Source organism: Oncorhynchus clarkii, chromosome 7 (genome assembly GCF_045791955.1).
Source record: "Oncorhynchus clarkii lewisi isolate Uvic-CL-2024 chromosome 7, UVic_Ocla_1.0, whole genome shotgun sequence".
Classification (NCBI taxonomy): Eukaryota; Metazoa; Chordata; class Actinopteri; order Salmoniformes; family Salmonidae; genus Oncorhynchus; species Oncorhynchus clarkii.
The window spans coordinates 76,980,498-76,995,419 of record NC_092153.1 but is presented as its reverse complement, the minus strand read 5'-3'; the positions used below and the strand labels follow the sequence as shown (position 1 = coordinate 76,995,419).

Below are 14,922 nucleotides of genomic sequence, written 5' to 3'. Positions count from 1 at the left end.
GTCAAGTTCTTTCACACCAATCTCGACAAACCATTTCTGTATGGACCTCGCTTTTTGCACAGGGGCATTGTCATGCTGAAACAGGAAAGGGCCTTCCCCAAACTGTTGCTACTAAGTTGAAAGCACAGAATCGTCTAGAATGTCATTGTATGCTGTAGCGTTAACATTTCCCTTCACTGGAACAAAGAGGCCTAGCCCAAACCATTAAAAACAGCCCCAGACCATTATTCCTCCTCCACCAAACGTTACAGTTGGCACTATGCATTGAAGCAGATAGCGTTCTCCTGGCATCTGCCAAACTCAGTCGGACTGCCAGATGGTGAAGCGTGATTCATCACTCCAGAGAACGCGTTTCCACTGCTCCAGAGTCCAATGGCGGTGAGCTTTACACCACTCCAGCTGACGCTTGGCATTGCACATGGAGATCTTAGGCTTGTGTGCAGCTGCTCGGCCATGGAAACTCATTTCATGACGCTCCCAACTAACAGTGACGTTGCTTCCAGAGGCCGTTTGGAACTCGGTAGTGGGTGTTGCAAGCAAGGACGGGCGATTTTTACGCACATCTTTCAGAATTCGGCAGTCCCATTCTGTGAGCTTGTGTGGCCTACCACTTCACAGCTGAGCCGTTGTTGCTCCTAGAAGTTTCCACTTCACAATAACAGCACTTACAGTTGACTCGAGGCAGCTCTAGCAGGGCAGACATTTGACAAACTGACTTGTTGGAAAGGTGGCATCCTATGACGGATTCTACTGCCGGTGTTTGTCTATGGAGATTGCATGGCTGTGTGCTCGATTTTATACACATGTCAGCAACGGGTGTGGCTGAAATGGCCAAATCCACTAATTTGAAAGAGTTTGCACATACTTTTGTGTATATAGTGTATTTTTTATCAGTCATGGAAAAACATTGTGCATCCTTGCCAAATAGTATGAGCTGAGGGTATTAAGTAAATATTTGTGCAAATGACAGAACTGTGGTACAGTAGTAGTATTGCCTCTGGTTTTCCCAATTTTGGACAGTCCGCAGGAGATTGGTGGCAGCTTAATTGGGGAGAACGGACTTGTGTTAAGTCTGGAGTAGGATGAGTGGAATTTGATCAAATACATAAAATACATGGTTTCCAGATGTTTGATGGGATTCCATTTGCTATCTTCCGGCCATTAATATGAGCCGTCCTCCCGCAGCCTCCCGTGGTGGACTCCACTAGGGTTCAAGCGAACCGCTTCACCTTTCGTTCACCTTCAGTTTATGCCGATATGTTTATTTATAAAGCGGGGGCAAGGGCACTTCCTCGGTCTATCTGGAGTCATGCGATCGTCACAACATTGATCCATAATTGAATAGTGTGGGCTCAACGGCTACACCATGCAGGACTGATCCCTGATTGGTTATGGGTTCATCCTGAATAAACACTCTCAGAGTATATATATATTGTGGAAGGTGTGACAGTTCCAAGAAACGAGAAGCCTGAGAAGTTCCAAGTTTCCAACAACTTACGCAAAAACATTCATTCGTGCTGAGCGCCAAGTGCCCCAGTGCATATCCGCTATTAGCCTATCGCTGGTTGAGAATGAGGGCACAAATCCAAAAGGTACCACAGATAGTCGAATTGTTAAAGAAGAAGATGGTTGGGTTGCAGCACTTCAAGCCAACGTCTTCAGTGTGCGTCCTGGACCCGAAGGATGCTGCGGTGGTTGCGCCTTGTGGACAAAGTCTTCCCTCGCAAACTCAGAGCCTTTATTCGATACCTGGACCCACCAATTGGCCCTTATTTGGCAGTTTGATACAACTACTCCGCAAAGGAGGGCTGCAAAGACAACATGATGCATTGGTAAATTATAAAACAATTATTATAATTAGGCTATAGGAATAATAACATTAAGCATTGAAAATAAAATTTTATTTTCGAGAGAAAATATACACATGTTCATTTAGTTTAATAAATAATAAATAATCTGTTTTGGGTGAATTAAATGTATTGTGAATGATATTTCTTTCTTTTAGATTGATTACCATAAGAAATTCGGCAAGATTTTCCGGATGAAACTCGGCTCCTTTGAATCGGTCCATATTGGCGCACCTTGCTTGCTGGAAACGCTCTACAGAAAGGAGAGCGTTTACCCGCAGCGTCTGGAGATTAAACCCTGGAAAGCATACCGAGACTTCAGAGACGAGGCATATGGACTTCTTATTCTGTAAGTAGCACTTTTCAATATTAATATGATATCAAGCTATTTGCTTAGCAGAAGTATATAGATAAAAATAGCTCATATTTTTCCGCATGATTTTTAGGGAAGGGAAAGACTGGCAGAGGGTGAGAAGCGCCTTTCAGCAGAAATTTATGAAACCCACCGAAGTCGCGAAACTTGATGGAAAAATAAATCAGGTTAGTAAGATCATTTCTCTGCGTTAAAACAGTGCAGTTCAACGTGAATTTGATCAAAGAATGTCTGGTATTTACTGTCATTTCTGTCTCCAAAATGCAGGTGTTGTCGGATTTCGTTAGTAGAATTGGACAAGTGACTGACAATGGACGATTTGAGGACTTGTACTTCGAATTGAATAAATGGTCAATGGAGAGTACGTACTCTATTGAATGACTAGGCTATAAATAATGAACATATTTGTAGCTAGATATCAATTGTTGCTTATATCTAATTCAGATGTATTAAATACATTACATTATTCTAAATATAATTTTATTGTTTAAATTTTTTTTTTTTAGTAAACCTCTTATTAGAATGAATACACAGTATAATTGTTTGAGTTCATTCATTCATAAATTAATTCATGTTTTCAAATGTTTATGATCTGATTGTTGATCCTCGTTATACTTACAGCCATTTGCTTAGTGCTCTATGACAAAAGATTCGGACTTCTGCATGACAACGTCAACGAGGAGGCTATGACCTTTATCATGTCCATAAAAACAGTAAGTGGTTAATGATTTTACACATCGAATTACTATCTGCATAGTGAAGGGTAGACTGTATTGTGGGCGCTGCTGAAGACCCCGACTTGATAACCTTAGTGATCTTTCTGGAGTGTTGGGAAGTAGTGAACTACATGTAAGTTCAACTAATAGTTGAACTCGAATTTGCAGTAGCTTGGTGGTAGTTTAATTAAATTATAATTTTGCTTGTGTTAAATACTTTTTTTGCCATGTAGCAGTGTAGATAACTACTGGAACTACACACTACTGTTTTATCATGTAGCAGTGTAGATAACTACTGGAACTACACACTACTGTTTTATCATGTAGCAGTGTAGATAACTACTGGAACTACACACTACTGTTTTATCATGTAGCAGTGTAGATAACTACTGGAACTACACACTACTGTTTTATCATGTAGCAGTGTAGATAACTACTGGAACTACACACCACTGTTTTATCATGTAGCAGTGTAGATAACTACTGGAACTACACACTACTGTTTTATCATGTAGCAGTGTAGATAACTACTGGAACTACACACTACTGTTTTATCATGTAGCAGTGTAGATAACTACTGGAACTACACACTACTGTTTTATCATGTAGCAGTGTAGATAACTACTGGAACTACACACTACTGTTTTATCATGTAGCAGTGTAGATAACTACTGGAACTACACACTACTGTTTTATCATGTAGCAGTGTAGATAACTACTGGAACTACACACCACTGTTTTATCATGTAGCAGTGTAGATAACTACTGGAACTACACACTACTGTTTTATCATGTAGCAGTGTAGATAACTACTGGAACTACACACCACTGTTTTATCATGTAGCAGTGTAGATAACTACTGGAACTACACACTACTGTTTTATCATGTAGCAGTGTAGATAACTACTGGAACTACACACTACTGTTTTATCATGTAGCAGTGTAGATAACTACTGGAACTACACACTACTGTTTTATCATGTAGCAGTGTAGATAACTACTGGAACTACACACTACTGTTTTATCATGTAGCAGTGTAGATAACTACTGGAACTACACACTACTGTTTTATCATGTAGCAGTGTAGATAACTACTGGAACTACACACTACTGTTTTATCATGTAGCAGTGTAGATAACTACTGGAACTACACACTACTGTTTTATCATGTAGCAGTGTAGATAACTACTGGAACTACACACTACTGTTTTATCATGTAGCAGTGTAGATAACTACTGGAACTACACACCACTGTTTTATCATGTAGCAGTGTAGATAACTACTGGAACTACACACTACTGTTTTATCATGTAGCAGTGTAGATAACTACTGGAACTACACACCACTGTTTTATCATGTAGCAGTGTAGATAACTACTGGAACTACACACTACTGTTTTATCATGTAGCAGTGTAGATAACTACTGGAACTACACACTACTGTTTTATCATGTAGCAGTGTAGATAACTACTGGAACTACACACTACTGTTTTATCATGTAGCAGTGTAGATAACTACTGGAACTACACACCACTGTTTTATCATGTAGCAGTGTAGATAACTACTGGAACTACACACTACTGTTTTATCATGTAGCAGTGTAGATAACTACTGGAACTACACACTACTGTTTTATCATGTAGCAGTGTAGATAACTACTGGAACTACACACTACTGTTTTATCATGTAGCAGTGTAGATAACTACTGGAACTACACACCACTGTTTTTGCAAAAATATAATAAAACATATGTGAAGTAGTCAATAATTTCAGACCTGCCTAATAGTCACTTGAAACACTTTTGTGTGCCTAATTCTCACTTTTTGTCTTTAATAGGAAAAATTACCAAGTTAAATTACATTCTCTTAACAATCTGACTCTAGTGAACTGTTCTTGCAATTTGTCGTCTATGACACTTCAGATTTACATGTTATAATTTTCACTAAGCAGTTCGGAGGCAGTGAACTACTTGTTCAAAGTGACTTTAGTTAATTAAACTCTGTTTTTCTAAAGGGTAGCTTTAGTGTAGCTTAACTTATTCTGGTGTGAAGTAATGTGTATCTTGGTGAACTACATTTTTGGAGTAGCGTCTTAGCACTGGCTTTTTGTGACACAGCTAGGCTGCGCGCTCACTCTCTGAGCCTATAGAAAGAGCGCAGGTCATTGAGTTCACTTGAATGAGTGGGCTATAATCACCACAGCAACAGTTACTGATGGTGCAATAGACTATCTCTGTAAATTACTGGAGCAAATCAATAATACCACATGCAGGAGACAAAAACATCGTAAAAAAGGTCATGACATTTTTTGTTATAGTAACCATGGCCATGTGCTATAAATTGCCATTGAAATACTGTAGGAAGACCTTGGAAATGAATGGCTACTTGCAAAAATACATTCTTACTGTATGTCTTTATTTTATTGTTACATTTAAAGTCTCTCTCTCTCTCTCTCTCTCTCTCTCTCTCTCTCTCTCTCTCTCTCTCTCTCTCTCTCTCTCTCTCTCTCTATTTATGTAGATGATGAGCACATTTGGCATGATGATGGTCACGCCAGTGGAGCTCCACAAAAAACTGAACACCAAAACATGGCAGAACCACACTATGGCATGGGACCGTATATTCAGCACAGGTACAAACAACCTCTAACACCTTTTCAATGTCCCCTGACTCTCGCTTGCAACTCCCCTCCCCATCCCTCTAAAGTAACCTCCCCTCCATGTTCCCTCTGTCCCCCCTGAAACCTCCCCTCGATGTCCCTTCTGTCCCCCCTGAAAACTTCCCCTCCATGTTCCCTCTGTCCCCCCTGAAACCTCCCCTCCATGTCCCTTCTGTCCCCCCTGAAAACTTCCCCTCCATGTTCCCTCTGTCCCCCCTGAAACCTCCCCTCCATGTCCCTTCTCTCCCCCCTGAAACCTCCCCTCCATGTCCCTTCTGTCCCCCCTGAAACCTCCCCTCCATGTCCCCTCTGTCCCCCCTGAAACCTCCCCTTCACGTCCCCTCTGTCCCCCCCGAAACCTCCCCTCCATGTCCCCTCTGTCCCCCCTGAAACCTCCCATCCATATCCCCTCTGTCCCCCTGAAACCTCCCCTCCATGTCCCTTCTGTCCCCCCTGAAACCTCCCCTCCATGTCTCATCTGTCCCCCCCTGAAACCTCCCCTTCACATCCCCTCTGTCCCCCCTGAAACCTCCCATCCATATCCCCTCTGTCCCCCCTGAAACCTCCACTTCACATCCCCTCTGTCCCCCCTGAAACCTCTCCTCCATGTCCCTTCTGTCCCCCCTGAAACCTCCCCTTCACATCCCCTCTGTCCCCCCTGAAACCTCTCCTCCATGTCTAAACCACGTCTAAAACAACCCCATCTTCTTTTCCCCCTTTCTTAAACTCACAACCTCCATATCAACCCTCCAACCCTCGTTCTCACGTCCAGCCACCCTCCCTCTAAAGGAACTTCCCCTCCATGTCCTCTCTCCCCCTGATGAAACCTCTCAGCCCGCCACATTCACTTTAAACCCCTCCCTAGGCAACCCCCCAATCCCTACACCACAGCGCGTGTTTTGCAGCTCTTTCTCCAGATGACGTATGACCCACAAACTGTTTTGAGCACATTTCCAGTCAGGTGATAGCAGAGAGAGAGATATGAGCAGGGTGCCTCTGTGATCAATGCAGTTGGCTCTACACTTCTTACATGACACAGCCAGAGTGGTAGTAAACCGGATGACCTAAGAGGGAGAAGTCTCCCAAATATTTGTAATAGTGGGAGGGATGGTGGGATAGAGGGCTGGAGGGGAGGAGGGAGGTGTGGAATGTTGGATCAGGACTTTGCTACTGATCGTTTGTTGTGTTGCTTGCTTGGCAGTGGCTTGCAGGCACCTGTCCTGTCCAGCCCCCCCCCCCCCCCCCCCCACACACACACACACACACTCACTGGTGTAGCACAACACCCTAAGCAGGGGGCCAATGAGCTTCGCCCCTCCCGGAAGTTGGGCCCCCCAGATAGCCATGAATTATATAATGAACTATATAATGTTCTTAATTACAGTAAATTAGCTTTAAAACTGCAACATTTGCAACATCAGTCTCATGGCAAAATGGGAAGGAAATTAGCTCAGGGATTCTTGAAAGTTGTGACAATCCTTGTTCGGCAGGGAAACTTTATTTTTACGTAAAAAAAATATTTAGTTGCATTATTTGAGCTTAAAATCTGCATTTACAGGAATTTTAGAAGTGAAAATATTTGTTTGTGAATTTTCTAAATACTTTCAATATTATTAATGTCCATGTCGGCTCTATGCCTTGAAATGCCCTTGTCCGGAGGCAAAGGATTCAAATTTCAAACTCTTCCAAAAAGTATTTAAAATGAAGAGGTGAGGACGGAGTCAGGCGCAGGACACAGAACTGAGTGTTCTGTGTTCTGTGTCAGAACTGAATGTACTTTGGGCCTCCCGGGTGGTGCAGTGGTTAAGGGCGCTGTACTGCAGCGCCAGCTGTGCCACCAGAGACTCTGGGTTCGCGCCCAGGCTCTGTCATAACCGGCTGCGACCGGGAGGTCTGTGGGGCAACGCGCAATTGGCCTAGCGTCGTCCAGGTTAGGGAGGGGTTGGCCGGTAGGGATATCCTTGTCTCATCGCGCACCAGCGACTCCTGTGGCGGGCCGGGTGCAGTGCGCACTAACCAAGGTTGCCAGGTTGTATTGTATTTCTTTGTTTTGGCCGGGTATGGTTCTCAGTCAGGGACAGCTGTCTATCGTTGTCTCTGAATGGGAACCATACTTAGGTAGCTTTCTCCCATAGGGTTTTTGTGGGTAGTTAATTTCTGTTTAGTGTTTTCACCTTACAGGACTGTTTCGGTTGTTCTCTTGTTTATTTTTGTTAGTGTTCAGTTTTAATAAACCAAGCATGAACATTTACCACGCTGCACTTTGGTCCGTTGATTCCTCTTCTTCTTCCGACGACGGATACCGTTACAGGTCATTTTAGGGCATGTTTACTATAGTCTTCATGTTTTTAGATGTTTACAATTATCATTATGACTGGTTGCAGCTTTTCTCAAATGGAATCCATGTTTTGGTGAATGAAGTTGACCCTTAGAATGACTTTAAAATGTGAAGTAATTGTTACCTTATACTCTATATATCCATCAGTTTATTAGTTCCTATTTTTCTCTTCCTGTTGTCTCTAGCCAAAGTCTACATAGACAAGAAGATAAAGCGCCACACAGAGACAACGGGGCCCGGTGACGACTTTCTGTGTGACATCTACCGCCACAGTCACCTGTCCAAGAAGGAGCTGTACGCCGCCATCACAGAGCTCCAGATTGGAGGAGTGGAGACGGTAAGGATCAATTGACAAATGTAACCTCGCTGGTTCGATGAACCACGCTCGCATGTTGAGTATCCTTGCTAATAATTTAGCGTCAGAACATTGAAGTGTGATAGGGCCTCCAGTTTTTTAGGTGAACTGCGATGAATAACGTGGCTTGAGACCTGACGGCTTGCTTTACGCCTAGGCATTAGCTTTAGCGGGCTAACTGTCTTGAGACCTGACGGCTTGCTTTACGCCTTGGCATTAGCTTTAGCGGGCTAACTGTCTTGAGACCTGACGGCTTGCTTTACGCCTTGGCATTAGCTTTAGCGGGCTAACTGTCTTGAGACCTGACGGCTTGCTTTACGCCTAGGCATTAGCTTTAGCGGGCTAACTGTCTTGAGACCTGACGGCTTGCTTTACGCCTAGGCATTAGCTTTAGCGGGCTAACGGTCTTGAGATCCGGTTTTGAATCTCGGTCCTTCAAACAAGGATAGGGCCAGATTTATCATTCACTTGCACCAGTGCCTATTTCACTATTCTATTTTCAGAACAATAAGCAGGGAAAACATGATACTTAATCCTTTATTTTTGACTTTTCTCCTTACTTCATTCCTTACTTTGACCTTTTTGCATTCCACATTTTAAGTGGTATTCCCTCCCTGTGAGAGAAGGAACTAAATGATCCGGAGGAACCCCTCACATTCCTCAGCTCCATTAACTGTAGGACCCCTCTATGGAATGCAGTTCGTAGTATCTCTCTGAGTCTGACATCTCTCCCATCCCTCTCTCTCTCTCTTTCTCTGTCTGTTTGTTTCTCTTGCTCTCTGCCTCTCTCGGCCTCTCTCTCTTGCTTTCTGTCTCTCTGTCTCTCTCTCTCTGTTGATGTTTTTTCCAGACTGCCAACAGCTTGCTGTGGGCTATTTTCAACCTCTCCCGTAACCCTTGCGCTCAGGGGAAGCTGCTCCAGGAAATTAGAGAAGTTCTTCCTGCCAATCAGACTCCCAGCGCTGAGCACCTCCAGAGAATGCCCTACCTCAAGGCCTGCCTCAAGGAGTCCATGAGGTACAGTAAGACATTCCACTGACGCAAAAACGACAACACAACAGACTGTACTGTATGTCACTCAAACACAAGTGCAGAACAGATGAAGTAGGCTAGCTATAGGCTATTGGTACCCCTCAGATCTTAATCTGAAATAACCATACAGTTGCAGATACTGACAGAGTACACGCATACATTTTTCTCAACTCCAAATCAATGGAGTAGTTGCTTAATGTCAAACCACCCATGCCCTCCGTAATTCAAAAACTGTAGGCAAGCAGTTTATAGTGAGATAACTAGGTATGATGACTGGGTGACCATTCACTACAGCTTATAGCAACAACAGTAGGGTCACGTTGTTGTCCTTAAATACCTTAGTACTACTACGCCGATAATAACACTAAATCTCATGATGTCACAAGAGTTTGAAACGTAACAAGTGTTTTGAGAGTTTAATGCTTAAACTCACGCAGAGAATGTTTCTGATGTTTGACAGGGGTTTAGTTATATTTCCTTTCAACTTTCCGTTTGAAATGGTTTGAGTAAGTTTAACTGATCCTAAAGAGCTTACATGTATATGCATCCCCCTGCTTCAAGGCTATATTCCCAAGCAATGTTTTCAAATTCCTGCAGGTTATCGCCGTCAGTTCCCTTCACGAGTCGGACCTTAGACAAAGACACTGTGTTGGGGGATTACTCCATTCCCAAAGGGGTAAGTGGATTACTTCCAATTCCCTCATTTAAGAGAACATGTTCGGTTGATTAGTCTCGGATCAATTAACATGTACATTTGATTGATGTCTAATCAAGCTTTTTGTTTTTCATTTGCAGACAGTGTTGATGATCAACAGCCATGCTCTCGGTGCCAATGAGGAGTACTTTGAGCACAGTAGCCTATTTAAGCCAGAGCGTTGGTTAAGAGAAAGCAGACCCATCAACCCCTTTGCCCATGTGCCGTTTGGCATTGGGAAGAGGATGTGCATCGGGCGGCGTCTGGCAGAGCTACAGCTGCAGTTGGCACTCTGCTGGGTAAGAACAACCTCCTGTGTCCCCAAAATGACCGCCAAGTCGCCAACATTGTAATATCACTGCAGGTAGTGCTGAACACGTGAATATTACTCTCTCTTCTTGAATCAGGCTTAAATTTACAGTGCATTCGGGAAAGTATTCCAACCCCTTGACTTTTTCCACATTTTGTTACATTACAGCCTTATTCTAAAATGGAGTAAACAAAACATTTTCCTCATCAATCTACACACAATACCCCATAATCACAAAGCAAAAACAGATGTTTAGACATTTTCGCAAATGGTTATTCACACCCTTTGCTATGAGACTCGAAATTGAGCTCAGGTGCGTCCTGTTTCCATTGACAATTGTTGAGATTTTTCTACAACTTGATTGGAGTCCACCTGTGGTCAATTAAATTGATTGGACAAGATTTGGAAAGGCACACACTTGTCTATTTAGGGTCCCACAGTTGACAGTGCATGTCAGAGCAAAAAACAAGCGTTGAGGGCGAAGGAATTGTCCGTATGGCTGCGGAACAGGATTGTGTAGAGGTACCACAGTGCCCTCCATCATTCTTCTTAGAGATGGCCACCTGGCCAAACTGAGCAATTGGTGGATAAGGGCCTTGGTCAGCATGGTGACCAAGAACCCGATGGTCACTCTGACAGAGCTCCAGAGTTTGTGGAACATCCTTCCTTGCAGCATTCCACCAATCAGGCCTTTATTGGAGATTGGCTGGACAGAAGCCACTCCTCAGTAAAAGACACATGACAGCCTGCTTGGAGAATGCCAGAAGGCACCTAAAGGATGCAGACCATGAGAAACAATATTCTCTGGTCAGATAAAACCATTGAACTCTTTGGCCTGAATGCCAAGTACGTCTGGAGGAAACCTGGCACCGTCCCTGTGGTGAAGCATAGTGGTGGTAGCATCATGCTGTGGAGATGTTTTTCAGTGGCAGGGACTGGGAGACTGGTCAGGATTGAGGGACGGATGAACGGAGCAAAGTACAGAGAGATCATTGATGAAAACCTCTTGCAGAGCGCTCAGGACCTTAGACTGGGGTGAAGGTTCACCTTTCAACAGGACAACGACCCTAAGCACACAACCAAGACAACACAGGAGTGGCTTCTTGTGTGGCCCAGCTAGAGCGCGGACTTGAACCCGATCGAACATCGCTGGAGAGACCTGAAAACAGCTGTGGAGCGACGATCCCCATCTAACATAATTTGCAAAATTTCTAAACCTGTTTTTGCTTTGTCATTATGAGGTATTGTGTGTAGATTGATGGAAAATAACAGTGTGATCCATTTTAGAATAAGGCTGTAACGTAACAAAATGTGGACAAAGTCAATGGGTCTGAATCATTTCAGAATACACTGCATATACATTGTTCCAAGAAGACGTTGTCCTGCAATGTGTTTCAAATTTGAAAAATATTTTTATTTTTATTATGTGACTCTTACCTCATTTGATACTGATGTTCTTTTTACATGCCCTTCCTTATCTAACGATTGCTCTTTTTTCCCCTCTTTCTATAAGGTGGTCAGGGATTATGAAGTTGTGGCGACAGATTGTGAACCAGTTGATGCTATCCATTCCGGGTTGCTGGTTCCAAACCGGGAACTCCCTGTGGCATTCATCAGACGATGAGGTAAGAATAAAACTCGCTCTTGACTATACCTCAAAATCATCCATGTACTAAGACTTAAATCATTGTAATGTTTTCCTGTTAGTCATTGTAATGTCTTGTTGTTCATTGTGATGTCTTGTTGTTCATTGTAATGTCCTGCTTTTCAATATAAATAAAGAAAAACCCTTGAATGAGTAAGTGTGTCCAAACTTTTGACTGGTACTGTGTATATATAACATATCTCAAATGTGTATATAACACATAAATACAGCATATAAAATAATGTATGGGGGAAACTACAAAAAAGTTACATTAAACTCACAAACAGTCAGGAAACATATCAGCATGTTTTTAAATATTAAATTTGATTCCATATGTTATTTTTTTCCTGAACAGATCAAATACAGCCCATTTGGACTTCACAACAGGGAGATGAGTTGTGGACCTGAACGTCCCGAGAGACTCCACATATTGCTGCTCTGTAAATAACAAATAACTATTTCAGATATAAATATATATTTATGTAATCCTGTCCAATATACCTCAAACTAATATAAATATATTCAAACGATTAAATATGACAGTCTACTTGTTGATCACTGTCACTTGTACGATACAGCAGCTGTACTTACTGCCCACTAATCTTACACAACTGTTCTTGTGTCAAATATATTCATGAAATTATGACTTTTGTATACGTTGTGTTCTTATGGTAAATTATATACATGTAAAAAGTCTACTTGTGTTTATTTTTTTTGTGTATAAAGTGCAATTATAGTGTCAACATGATGTAGGCTAGTAGTTCTTAGAATATATTCATACAATTCTTTATATATTTAATCCACTTTCTGTTTTTGTTGCAGAAATGTTCATGTTTGAAATTGAAATTACTTTGCAGAATATGATTTAAGATTAATACAACTGTATCATAGCTACACACAAAAGCTAAGGACCTAATAATGTCTGACTTTGGTATATCATCATATTTGTGTGTGAAAATGTCATGGAATGCACCATATGGTAATCTTACTGGCTCTTGTGCTCAGCTCAGGGCTGCTGTTCAGTAACACCAGCATCAGATATATCAACTATCCACACAGCATAGTGCAGCTGTAGTCTGACAACAAAACATGTCTTGGAGATTATATCTCAGCATACACAGCCCCCCTCTGCCATTCAGTTATGTGGCACAGTTGTCTTTATTACAAGGAGCGATTTATTATAATTTCGTAAGTTTATCTCACTGGAAATGTTTGGTTTTACTAATCTGATATTAATGGTCTGAAATACATCATCTGCTGAAAAGTGGTAATATTGTTCATTTCTGCTTTGGAAATGAAGTGTATTTCAGGTAGTATACTATAACATTTGTACCTTATTGACATAACGTATTTTAAAGAGGGGAGAGAGTTAGAGGAATACACATATGAAAGCGCAGGTATTGTTTAAAACAATCATTGATATATACTCTAGATGACTGATAGGGAGCACTGTGTTGAAGAATAGTTTGGAAGCAATAGAAATTCATTTTTTTAAATGTAATTCATTTTTTGCCATGTTTGTTCTATTACATCTTAATGCACACTTGTAAATTATAGTATGTGAACTAAACATTAAAAAAATATATGTATGAAAACACTTACCTTCAAGTATACTTTAAAAAAAAACATTACTAATGTTACTGTCCCCACTACAAAACAAAGACATGTCATTTTGTCCTTGAAACATTTAATTGAAATACTGTAGAATCACATTCATTCCTATGGAGGACTGCTCCTACTGGGGGGTGCCAATATGGCCGACCGGTGGCTTCAAAGGCTCTCAATGGCCAATACAGGGTTTATATACATCCTTGGTTTAAACCCATGCCACAAGGGGCAATGTGTGATTGCAAGTCAGCAGATACCGCTAGACCAGGCTCACACAATTATATAACTTCTGTTTTACCGTCTTATTGATAAGAAAAATACATTAAACTGTTTTAAACCAATTGGGATCCTTTAAGGATGCTTTTGCAGTGTGGAAAAATATTGACTATATTGCATCATATTCAATTATATTTAATTTCACTTTACTTCACATGCTTATGCAGAAAGATCACCAATACAAAATGTGAAATGTCTACCTGTTATTCATTGTAATGTCTACCTGTTATTACCTGTAATGTCTACCTGTTATTACCTGTAATGTCTACCTGTTATTCATAGGTAATGTCTACCTGTTATTACCTGTAATGTCTACCTGTTATTACCTGTAATGTCTACCTGTTATTCATTGTAATATCTACCTGTTATTCATTGTAATGTCTACCTGTTATTCATTGTAATGTCTACCTGTTATTCATTGTAATGTCTACCTGTTATTCATTGTAATGTCTACCTGTTATTACCTGTAATGTCTACCTGTTATTCATTGTAATGTCTACCTGTTATTCATTGTAATGTCTACCTGTTATTCATTGTAATGTCTACCTGTTATTCATTGTAATATCTACCTGTTATTCATTGTAATGTCTACCTGTTATTCATTGTAATATCTACCTGTTATTCATTGTAATATCTACCTGTTATTCATTGTAATATCTACCTGTTATTCATTGTAAGATCTACCTGTTATTCATTGTAATATCTACCTGTTATTCATTGCCCAAAGCTGCAAGTACTCTATTATGGTCCTTTGATTTGAAATACACTGATTTGAAATACACTGATTTGAAATACACTAATTTGAAATGCACAGCAGGATATTTAAGATAGTGTACTTCTGCCATCTACTGTTCAAAACATATACTTAAATTCATGTCAAGAGATTTCTTGTATCACAAGAAGAAACTGATTTGGACTGAATAATGTCATTTCTTATTACATTATTTCAGTTGGTATTATGAAAATATTATGAATCTGTAGTCTACAATAATGTTTTAACTTAGTTTCGTTTTATTTCAGTATACATGGGTGCTAAAAGTAGAGTACAACAGGAAATTCAAGAAGACATG

The 14,922-nt window shown here is 41.1% G+C and overlaps 1 protein-coding gene across 1 annotated transcript; it reads left to right on the top strand.

Annotated features, from left to right (window-relative positions):
• The first annotated feature begins 702 nt into the window (after positions 1–702).
• On the top strand, positions 703–14,633 carry LOC139413869 (cytochrome P450, family 24, subfamily A, polypeptide 1). Its single transcript, XM_071161697.1, has 12 exons — positions 703–1,832; positions 2,006–2,196; positions 2,294–2,387; positions 2,488–2,581; positions 2,842–2,933; positions 5,456–5,567; positions 8,118–8,269; positions 9,138–9,304; positions 9,917–9,995; positions 10,115–10,312; positions 11,837–11,948; positions 12,324–14,633. Exons 1-11 carry the CDS (start codon positions 1,572–1,574, stop codon positions 11,945–11,947), a joined length of 1,551 nt encoding a protein of 516 aa, XP_071017798.1. The 5' UTR covers positions 703–1,571; the 3' UTR covers position 11,948; positions 12,324–14,633.
• The last annotated feature ends 289 nt before the right edge of the window (positions 14,634–14,922 follow it).